This window comes from Tasmannia lanceolata, unplaced genomic scaffold (assembly GCF_043159265.1).
Source record: "Tasmannia lanceolata isolate RefF3 unplaced genomic scaffold, GAP_Taslan_0.1 ptg000006l, whole genome shotgun sequence".
Lineage (NCBI taxonomy): Eukaryota > Viridiplantae > Streptophyta > Magnoliopsida > Canellales > Winteraceae > Tasmannia > Tasmannia lanceolata.
Window position 1 is genome coordinate 36,406,944 of NW_027518683.1, and position 12,157 is coordinate 36,419,100.

General features: G+C 32.3%; 1 protein-coding gene across 1 annotated transcript in view; it reads right to left on the reverse strand.

Annotated features, from left to right (window-relative positions):
- Window positions 1-10,120, reverse strand: part of LOC143878956 (uncharacterized) — a 63,918-nt gene extending 53,798 nt beyond the window's left edge. Inside the window, exons 1-4 of the mRNA XM_077381169.1 lie at window positions 9,988-10,120; window positions 9,511-9,931; window positions 9,343-9,429; window positions 8,534-8,623 (exon numbers count right to left, since the gene is read on the reverse strand). Coding sequence (XP_077237284.1) covers window positions 8,534-8,623; window positions 9,343-9,429; window positions 9,511-9,931; window positions 9,988-10,120 — 731 coding nt within the window. The remainder of the gene's footprint in view (window positions 1-8,533; window positions 8,624-9,342; window positions 9,430-9,510; window positions 9,932-9,987) is intronic.
- Window positions 10,121-12,157: the final 2,037 nt, after the last annotated feature.

Consider the following 12,157-nt stretch of genomic DNA (forward strand, 5'->3'; position numbering starts at 1 on the left):
TTTCTTATTTTAGATACTTTATAAAATATCCATCTTTTACACATAAGAGACCCTAAAGATGATGTCAATGTGCTTTTAGCCGTGTTTTGGGATGAGGATGAGATGGTATTGAATCGTAGATGTTGTTGGTGAAGGATTGAGATTAAAAAATAGAAAGTTTCTTACTTTATAAACTTTATAAAATATCCAGCTTTTAGACATAAGGAACCCAATAGATGGTGTCAACCAGCTTTTAGCTATGTTTTGAGATGAGGATTAGATGGGTTTTAATTTTAGATTTAGTTGATCAAGGATAGAGATTGTAAAATGGAAAGTTTCTTATTTTAAAAACTTTATAAAACATCAATCTGTTAGACATAGGAAACCTCATAAATGGTGTGAAAAAACTTTTAGCTAAGTTTTGAGATGAGGATTAGATGGTATTCAATCTTTGATAAATTTGAACAAGGATGGAGATTGAAAAAATAAAAAGTTTCATATTATATAAACTTTATAAAACATCAATCTTTTAGACATAGGAAATCATAGAGATGATATCAACGAGCTTTTAGCCATGTTTTGGGATGAGAATGAGAGGCTATTAAATCTTATATTTAGTTGATGAAGGATGATGATTGAAATAGAAAGTTTCTTATTTTAGAAACTTTATAAAACATTCTTGTTTTAGACATAGGAGAACCTAGAGACGGTGTCAAGGAGCTTTTAGCAGTGTTTTGGGATGAGGACGAGATAATATTGAATCTAATATTTAGTTGATTAAGGATGGAGATTGAAAATATGGAAAGTTTATTATTTTAGAAACTTTGTAAAACATCCATCTTTTAGACATAAGAAACCCTAGTGATGATGTCAACGAGTTTTAAGCTAAGTTTTGGGATGAGAATAAGAGGGTATTGAATCTTAGATTTAGTTGATGAAGAATGGAGATTGAAAAATTAGAAAGTTTTATATATTAGAAACTTTATAAAACATCCATCTTTTAGACCTAGGAAACCCTAGAGATGGTGTCAATGTGCTTTTAGCCAAGTTTTGGGATCAGGATGAGTTGGTACTGAATCGTAGATTTAGTTGGTGAAGGATGGAGATTGAAAAATAAAAAGTTTCTTACTTTAGGAACTTTGTAAAACATCCATCTTTTAGACATAGGAAACCCTAGAGATGGTGTCAAAGAGCTTTTAGCTAAGTTTTGAGATGATGATGAGATCATATTGAATCTTTGATTTAGTTGATGAAGGAAGGAGATTGAAAAAATAGAAAATTTCTTATTTTAGAAACTTTAAAAGACATCCATCTTTTAGCCATTGGAGATCTTAGAGATGGAGTGAAGGAGTTAGTATACGTTTTGATATAAGGATGAGATAGTATTGAATCTTAGATATACTTTATAAAGGATGAAAATTGAAAAAAGAGAAAGTTTCTTATTTTAGAAACTTTATAAAACATCCATCATTTAGACGTAAGAGACCCTAGAGACGGTGTCAAGGAGCTTCTAGCCATGTTTTTAGATATAGATGAGATGATATTGAATCTTAGATTTAGACGATGAAGATTGGAGATTGAAAAAATAGAAAGTTTTTTATTTTAGAAATTTATAAGATATTAATTTTTTTGACTTAGTAAACCCTAGAGAAGGTGTCAATGAGCTTTTAGCCAAGTTTTGATATTAAGGTGAGAAGGTATTAAATCTAGGATTTAGGTTGTAAATGATGGAGATTGAAAAAATAGAAAGTTTTTCATTTTAGAAACTTTATAAAACATCAATCTTTTAAACATAAGAAATCCTAGAAATGGTCGTAATGACCTTTTAGCCAAGTTTTGAGATTAGGATGATATAGTATTAAATCTTAGATTTAGTTGATAAATGATGGAGATTGAAAATATAGAAAATTTCTTATTTTAAAAACTTTATAAAACAACAATCTTTTAGACGTAGGAGACCCATGGATGGTGTGAAGGAGCTTCTAGCTTAGTTTTGGGATTATGATAAGATGGTTTTGAATCTTAGATTTCGTTGATCATGGATGGAGATTGAAAAAATAGAAAGTTTCTTATTTTAGAAACTTTATAAAGTATCTATCTTTTAGACATAGGAAACCCTAGAGATGATGTCAAAGAAGTTTTAACCAAGTTTTTGGGATGAGAATAAGAGGGTAATGAGTCTTAGATTTAGTTGAAGAATGATGGAGATTGAAAAAATAGAAAGTTTCTAATTTTAGAACTTTATAAAACACCTATCTTTTAGACTTAGTAAACCCTAGCGATGGTGTCAAGAGTCTTTCAGCCAAGTTTCGAGATGAGGATGAGTTGGTATTAAATCTTAGATTTAGTTGATGAAGGATGGAGATCGAAAAAATAGAAAAGTTTCTTACTTTAGAAACTTTATAAAACATCCATCTTTTAGACATAGGAACCCCTAGAGATGGTGTCAAGGAGCTGTTAGCTGAGTTTTGAGATGAGGATTAGATGATATTGAATCTTAGAGTTAGTTTATGAAGGATGTGGACTAAAAAAATAGAAAGTTTCTTATTTTAGAAACTTCATAAGACATCCATCTTTTAGACATTCGAACCCGTAGAGATGGTGTCAAGGAGCTTTCAGTAAAGTTTTGAGATTATGAAGTTTCTTATTTTATAAACTATATAAAATAACCATCTTTTAGACATAAGAGATCTTAGAGATGGTGTGATGGAGCTTTTAGCCTAGTTTTAGGATGATGATAAGATGGTTTTGTATCTTAGATTTAGTTGATCATGGATGAAAATTGAAAAAATAGAATGTTTCTTATTTTAGAAACTTTATAACTATCTTTTAGACATAAGAAACCGTAGCGATAATGTCAACGAGGTTTTAACCAAGTTTTGGGATGAGAATGCGAGGGTATTGAATCTTAGATTTAGTTGATGAAGGATGGAGATTGAAAAAATAGAAAGTTTCTTATGTTAGAAACTTTATAAACTATTAATATTTTAGACTTAGTAAACCCCAGAGATGGTGTAGATGAGCTTTTAGCCAAGTTAGGAGATGAGGATGAGATGGTATTGAATCTTAGATTTAGTTGATAAGGGGTGGAGATTGAAAAATAGAAAGTTTTTTATTTTAAAAACTTTATAAAACATCTATCTTTTAGACATAGGAAATCCTAGAGATGATGTTAACGAGCTTTTAGCCAACTTTTGAGATGAGAATGAGAGGGGATTGAATCTTAGATTTAGTTGATTAAGGATGGAGATTGAAAAAATAGAAAGAAAAGACATCCATCTTTTAGACATACGAAATCCTAGAGATGTTGTCAAGTAGATTTTAGCCAAGTTTTGAGATGAGGATGAGATGGTATTGAATCTTAGATTTAGTTTATGAAGCATGGAGATTGAAAAAATAGAAAGTTTCTTATTTTAGAAACTTTATAAAACATCTGTCTTTTAGACATAGGAAGCCCTAGAGATAATACCAACGAGCTTATAGCCAAGTTTTGAGATGAGAATGAGAGGGTATTGAATATTAGATTTAGTTGATGAAGGATTGAGACTGAAAAAGTAGAAGATTTCTTATTTAAAAACTTTACAAAATATCAATCTTTTAGACTTAATAAACCTTGGAGATGGTGTCAATGAGCTTTTAGCCAAGTTTTGAGATCAAGATGATATGGTTTTGAATCTTAGATTTAGTTTACGACCAATGGAGATTGAAAAATTGAAAGTTTCATAGTTTATAAACTATATAAAACATCAATCTTTTTAGAGATATGAAACCCTATAGAGAATTTTTTGTTTTAGAAACTATATAAAAGATCAATCTTTTAGCCAAGTTTTGGGATAAGAATGAGATGGTATTGAATCTTATATTTAGTTGATGAAGGATGGATATTTAAAAAATAGAAAGTTTTTTTTATTTTAGAAACTTTATAAAACATCCATCTTTTAGACATATGAAACCCCAGAGATGATGTCAACGAGCTATTAGCCAACTTTTGAGATGAGAATGAGAGGGTATTGAATCTTATATTTAGTTGATTAAGGATGGATATTGAAAAAATAGAAAGTTTTTTATTTTAGAAACTTTGTAAGACATCCATCTTTTAGACATAAGAAACCCTAGAGATGGTGTCATGGGGCTTTTAGCTAAGTTTTGAGATGAGGATGAGATGATATTGAATCTTAGATTTACTTTATAAAGGATGGAGTTTGAAAAAAATAGAAAGTTTCTTATTTTAGAAACTTTATAAAACATCCATCTTTTTTAGACATAGGATACCCTATATATGGTGTCAATGAACTTTTAGCCGAGTTTTGAGATGAGGATGAGATGAGATTAAATTTTAGATTTACTTGATGAGGAATATAGATTTAAAATAGATGGTTTCTTATTTTAGAAACTTTGTAAGACATCTATCTTTTAGCAAATGAAACCTTAGGGACGGTGTCAAGGAGCTTTTAGCCAAGTTTTGAGATGAGGAATAGATGGTATTGAATCGTAGATTTAGTTGATAAAGGATAGAGATTGAAAAAATAGAAAGTTTTTTATTGTAGAAAGTTTAAAAAACATCAATCTTTTAGACATATGAGACCCTAGAGACGGTGTCAATGAGCTTTTAGCCATGTTTTGGGATGAAGATGAGAGCGTATTGAATTTTAGATTTAGTTGATTAATGATGGAGATTGTAAAAATAGAAAGTTTCTTATTTTAGAAACTTTATCAAACATCCATCTTTTAGACATAAGAAGCCCTAGAGATGATATCAACGAGCATTTAGCCAAGTTTTAGGATGAGAATGAGAGAGTATTAAATCTCAGATTTAGATGATGAAGGATGGAGATTGAAAAAATAGAAAGTTTCTTATTTTAGAAACTTTATAAAATATCAATCTTTTAAACTTAGTAAACAGTAAAGATAGTGTCAATAAGTAGCCAAGTTTTGAGTTGAGGATGAGATGGTATTGAATCTTAGATTTAATTGATGATGGATAGAGATTGAAAAAATAGAAAGTTTCTTATTTTAGAAACTTTATAAAACAAACATCTTTTAGACATAACAAACCCAAGATATGCTGTCAAGGTGCTTTTAGCTAAGTTTTGAGATGAGGTTGAGTTGGTATTGAATCGTAGATTTAGTTGGAGAAGGATAAAGATTGAAAAATAGAAAATTCTTATTTTAGAAACTTTATAAAACATCCACATTTTCGACATAGGAAACCCTATATATGGTGTCCCTGAGCTTTTAGCAAAGTTTTGAGATTATGATTAGATGGTATTAAATATTAGATTTAGTTGATCAAGGATGGATATTGTAAAATAGAAAGTTTTTTATTTTAGAAACTTTATAAAACATCAATCTTTTAGACATAGGAAATCCCCAATGATGGTGTCAAGGAGCTTTTTGCAAAGTTTTGATATGGGGATGAGATGATATTGAATCTTAGATTTAGTTGATGAAGGATGAATATTGAAAAAATAGAAAGTTTCTTATTTTTGAAACTTTATAAGCCATCAATCTTTTAGACATAGGAAACCCAAAAGATGGTGTCGAGGAGCTTTTAGCCAAGTTTTGAGATGTGGATGAGATGGTAATTAATTTAAGAATTAATTTATAAAGGATGAAGATTGAAAAAAATAGAAAGTTTCTTATTTTAGAAACTTTATAAAAAATCAATCTTTTAGATGTAGGAGACCCTAGACACGGTGTCAAGGAACTTTTTGCCATATTTTGGGATGAGGATAAGCTGATATTGAATCTTAGATTTAGTTGATGAATGATGGAGATTGAAAAAATAGAAGGTTTCTTGTTTTAGAAACTTTATATAACATCCGTCTTTTAAACATAGGAAGCCCTAGAGATGATATCAACGAGTATTTAGCCAAGTCTTAGGATGAGAATGAGAGGGTATTGAATCTTAGATTTAGTTGATGAATGATGAAAATTGAAAAAATAGAAGGTTTCTTATTTTAGAAACTTTTCAAAATATCAATCTTTTAGACTTAATAAACCTTAGAGTTGGTGTCAAGGAGTTTTTAGTCAAGTTTTGAGATGAAGATGATATGGTATTGAATTTTAGATTTAGTTTACGACGGATGGAGATTGAAAAATATGAAGTTTCTTATTTTAATAACTTTTTAAAACATCCATCTTTTAGACATATGAAACCCTAGAGATGATGTCAACGAGCTTTTAGCCAAGTTTTGGGATCAGAATGAGAGGGTATTGAATCTAAGATTTCGTTAATGAAGGATCGAGGTTGAAAAAATAGAAAGTTTCTTATTTCAGAAAATTTGTAAAACATCAATCTTATAAACTTAGTAAACCATAGAGATAGTTTAAATAAGGTTTTAGCCTAGTTTTGAGACATAGGAAACCCTAGAGATGGGGTCAAGGAGCTTTTAGCCAAGTTTTGGGATGAGGATGAGATGGTATAGAATCGTAGATTTAGTTGGAGAAGGATAGAGATTGAAAAATAGAAAGTTTCTTATTATAGAAACATTATAAAACATCCACCTTTTAGACATAGGAAACCCCATAGATGGTGTCAACGAGCTTTTACCCAAGTTTTGAGATTATGATTAGATGGTATTGAATCTTAGATTTAGTTGATCAATGATGGAGATTGTAAATTAGAAAGATTCTTATTTTAGAAACTTTATAAAACATCAATCTTTTTGACATAGGAAACCCCATAGATGGTGTCAAGGAACTTTTAGCCAAGATTTGAGATGAGGATTTAGATGGTATCGAATCTTTGATTTATTTGAACAATGATGGAGATTGAAAAAATAGAAAGTTTCTTATTTTAGAAACTTTATTAAACATCTAATTTTTAGACATTAGAAACCCTAGAGATGGTGTGAAGGAGCTTTTAGCTAAGTTTTGAGATGAGGATGAGATGGTATTTAATCTTAGATTTAGTTTATAAATGATGGAGATTGAAAAAAAAAAGTTTCTCATTTTAGAAACTTTACAAACATCAATCTTTTAGAGGTAGGAGACCTAGACATGGTGTCAAGGAGCTTTTAACCATGTTTTGGGATGATATGAGATGATATTGAATCTAAGATTTGGTTGATAAAGGATGCAGATTGAAAAAATAGAAGGTTTCTTATTTTAGAAACTTTATAAAACATATATCTTTTAGACATAGGTAGCCTTAGAGGTGGTATTAATGAGCTTTTAGCCAAGTTTTGGGATGAGAATGAGAGGGTATTTAATTTAGATTTAGTTGATGGAGGATGGAGATTGAAAAAATAGAAGGTTTCTTATTTTAGGAACTTTACAAAATATCAATCTTTTAGACTTAATAAACGCTACAGATGGTGTCATACAGCTTTTAGCCAAGTTTTGAGATGAGAATGATATAGTATTGAATCTTAGATTTAGTTTACGACGGGTGGAGATTGGAAAATTGAAAGTTTCTTATTTTAGAAACTTTATAAAACATCCATCATTTAGACATATGAAACCCTAGAGCTGATGTCAACGAGTTTTAGCCAAGTTTTGGGATCAGAATGAGAGGGTATTGAATCATAGATTTTGTTGATGAAGGATGGAGATTGAAAAAATAGAATGTTTCTTATTTTCGAAACTTTATAAAACATCAATCTTTTAGACTTATAAACCCTAGAGATGGTGTAAAGAAGGTTTTTGCCAAGTTTTGAGATGAGGATGTATTTGTTTTCATTCTTAGATTTAGTTGATGATGGATGGAGATTTAAAAAAATAGCTTATTTTAGAAACTTTATAAAGCATCCTTCTTTTAGACATTGGAAACCCTAGAGATGGTGTCATGGAGTTTTTTGCCAAGTTTTTAGGTGAGGATGATACGGTATTGAGTATTAGAATTAGTTGATAGAGAATGGAGATTGAAAAAATTGAAAGTTTCTTATTTTAGAAACTTAAAAAAACATCCATCTTTTACACAGAGGAGACCCTGGATATGGTGTCAAGGGGCTTTCAGCCTAGTTTTGGGATGATGATGTGATGGTATTGAATCTTAGATTTGGTTGATGAAGGATGGAGATTGAAAAAATAGAAAGTTTCTTATTTTGAAAACTTTATAAAACATCAATCTTTTAGACATAGGAAACCGTAGAGATGATGTCAACGTGCTTTTAGCCAAGTTTTGGGATGAGAATGAGAGGGTATTGAATCTTAGATTTAGTTGATGAATGATGGAGATTGAAAAAATAGAAAGTTTCTTACTTTTGAAACTTTATAAAACATCAATCTTTTAGATTTAGTAAACCTTAGAGATGGTGTGAATGAGCTTTTAGCCAAATTTTGAGATAACGATGAGATGGTATTGAATCTTAGATGTAGTTGATGAAGGATGGAGATTGAAAAAATAGAAAGTTTTTTATTTTAGAAATTTTATAAAGCATCTATGTTTTAGACATTCCTAGAGATGGTTTCCACATATCACATATAACATCTATGCCTAAAAAGAGTTGGTATCAGTATCATCTATCATCAGAATGAGCACTAGAGATCCACCGTCTCTCAGGGAGGCGGAGAAGCCTAGAGCCAATCCAATGCCAAATAACCAATCTACCTGCCTCCACATATCACATCTAATCCTAACTCATCACATCTAAGAAAGCGGTAAACAAACGCATGCATAGCTATAGCTAAAGAGACAAACCTATTCAGTGAGCAAATGCCAGTAGATGATAGCAAAAGTAATAATCAGCAATAGTAAAGAGCTACAGCTAAGCATGTGAGTAATCAAATAAGAAAATAATCCTAGTCTGAAAGAAGACATACTGTCATGGTCTTATGCAAGAAACAATGATAACTACAAACACAAACCCTATAGCACTAACAACAAACCCTAAGACTCTAATTATTTTTTTGCCTGAATCTTGGATTGTCTGATGTTCATCTGAAGCAGCCTACGCATCCTTGCCTCTACAGGAATTAAGGCCACATAGTTCTCGCACCAATTCTAAACTACAATGTCTAACAAATCTGAGACTGCTATCCTAGACTCAATCAACTAGACTTGACTAATTGTTAATAGCTTATTGCATATGATTAGTTAGGTTCCACTTGTTTGTAAGTTTTAAGACTCCCTATATGTCCTAACTAATGCTAGTTAGCCCTAAACTAATGCAGGTGGGCCTTATATCCTATGTGCATTGGGCTGTGATCCTAAAGAAGATAATGAGCTATTGAGCAATTAGCCAAGTTTTGGGATGAGGATGAGATGGTAGTGAATCTTAGATTTAGTTTATTACGGATGGCGATTGAAAAATTGGAAGTTTCTTATTTTTATTTTTATTTTTTATTTTTTATTTTTTTGATGGTTAAGCTGGGGTTAGGCAAGACCCCTACCAAATATCATTAATAAAGGAAAGATACATCAAGGGGGCCAAATATCCAGCCAGAGGGGAACAGACTCCCAATAGGCTATCCACATAATGGCAAATGGAAAACAAGAAAAACAGCCTATACAGGCAAACATGGGAAATAGGAAAAGATAGAACATGAACATCAGGGAATCAATTCCAGTTTTTCATTCTGTGGTACATGGTTTTCTCTCTATCAGATTTGACAACAGCAAGGAGATCGTCAGGAACTCTCGTCTGAAATGTGGAATGTCCTTTAAAAGGACATTCTCTCTTGGATAAAAAGTCGGCTGCCATATTGCCCTCTCTCCAGATGTGGGAGATTCTCCACGTCATTCCTGCCAGCTCACTCCAGGCTCTATGGATCGCTGGGATTTTTTTCCACGGAGGAGAGGAGATTTTGTTAAAAGAGTTGACAGCAAAAGAAGAGTCAGCTTCGATCCAAAGGGAAGTGATACCCAGATTTTTTGCAACAGCCACTCCTTCGCATATAGCTTGAATTTCCAAGGCGAAAATCTCTTCCCCATCGGTAATTTTAGAGAAAAAGTGGATTATTTCGCCATCCTTGTTTCTAATTATTCCTCCAATCCCTCCTCCAGCATCTGCTAAAGAAGCATCAGTATTAAGTTTGAATTCTCCCAAACAGGGGGAACCCAACAGCAGAATTTCAGGTCTTTCTCTTTTACAGAGAGCTTGTAGCCAAAGTGATTTGCAACTGCAGCCGTGTGCTCTTCTTTACTGTCCCCGAGATTGAGGCTGTTAACTCTTGTCTTTACATCGTCAAGAATCATACGGAGAATTCTGGTCTTATGATTTGATTTTTTTTCAAAGATTCTCATGTTTCTCTCCTCCATAACCTGTAGATTGCAGAAGCAAAAGCGATTTTCATGGCCGTGGAACTTTGAGACTTGCCTCTACAATGAGTTCTTAACCACTCTTCTTCTTCCTGGATGGTTTTCTTCGGTTTTCTTCTAGATCCATACCGCCACAAAATGGACCTCCAGACCCAAGCTGAGAATCCACACCTGAAGAATAAGTGATTAATTGTCTCCTTTTCTGATTTACAGAGAGGACACCTATCATCCATCACTCTATTTCTGAAAATCTGGTGATCTCTAGTAAGCAGCTTCTTGTGAAGAACTTTCCAAGCAGATAACGCTTGCCTTGGTAAATGACCCGTAAACCAGACTGAAGAGGCCCATGGGGTATCCACTTTATGCTTCTTGATAGAGTTCCAAGCACTTCTAACAGAGAAATATCCATCAATACTAGGCTTCCAGATTGCTCTGTTTTCATCGTCCTCCTGAAAAAACAACTTTTGTAAAATAGCTTTTTCCTGAATGAGAGAGGATTTGTTTATGATTGGATTCCAGCCTTCCTTTGAATGCATCTCACCCAGACATTTCATCGAGGAGAGGGAATAATCAGTCTCTGATTTAGAAATAATTTGATCCAGGACTCCATCCGGATGCCAAGGTTGAGTCCATAGATCAATTTCAGCTTCGTTCCCAACTAAGTAGCAAATCTTATCTTTGAGAATATCTCGTGCTCGAAGGATGCTCCGGAAAGCCCAAGATGGTCTGGAGGGAACCTTCATGGACCAAATGTTCTTGTTTTGAATGTATTTAGCAAAGATCCATTGTCTCCACAAAGAATTATTTCCCTGAATAAGTCTCCACAGTAATTTGCACTGGAGAACCGAGTTAATGTCTCTCAGATTTCGGATACCCAGGCCACCTTCTTCCCTAGGTCTGCATATAGTTTCCCAAGCCACCATATGAACTTTCTTAGCTTTCTCACTTCCAGCCCATACAAAATCTCTGCATAGTCTTTCAAGCTTGTCTATAACTCCCGATGGGAGATTAAAAGAGGAGGACCAAAAGACTTGATAAGAGTGAAGGACAGATTTCACCAACTCAATACTTCCTGCAGAGGAAAGAAAACTACTACTCTATCCATTGATTTTTTGAGTGACCTTCGAGATGATCGGGAAACAATCGTTTGAAGAAAGTCTTGAAGAGGTCAAGGGGAGTCCAAGATATTTGATTGGCAGTTTTCCTTCTGGGATGTGCAGAATTTTTGAGATTTCCATTCTTTCTCTGTAACTAGTTTATTATTTTAGAAACTTTATAAAACATCCATCTTTTAGACATCGGAAACCCTAGAGATTATGTCAACGAGCTTTTAGCCAGGTTTTGGGATCAGAATGAAAGGGTATTAAATCTTAGATTTAATTGATGAAGGATAGAAACTGAAAAATAGAAAGTTTCTAATTTTTGAAACTTTATAAGACATCCATCTTTTAAAAATACGAAACCTTAAAGATGGTGTCAAAGAGCTTTTACCTAAGTTTTGAGATGAGGATGGGATGGTATTAAATCTTAGATTTAGTTGACAAATGATGGAGAATGAAAAAATAGAAAGTTTCTTATTTTAGAAACTTCATAAAACATCTATCTTTTAGACATAGGAGACCCTAGAGAAGGTGTCGATGAGCTTTTAGCCATATTTAGGGCTGAATATTAGATGATATTGAATCTTAGATTTAGTTGATGAATGATGGAGATTGAAAAAATAACAAATTTCTTATTATAGAAACTTTATAAAACATTCATCTTTTAGACATAGGAAACCCTAGAGATGATGTCAACAAGCTTTTAGAAAAAAATTTCGATGAGAATGAGAAAGTATTGAATTTTAGATTTAGTTGATGAAGAATTTAGATTGAAACAAATAGAAAGTTTCTTATTTTAGAAACTTTTTACAACATCAATTTTTTAAACTTAATAAACCTTAGAGATGGTGTCAATGAGCTTTTAGGTAAGGTT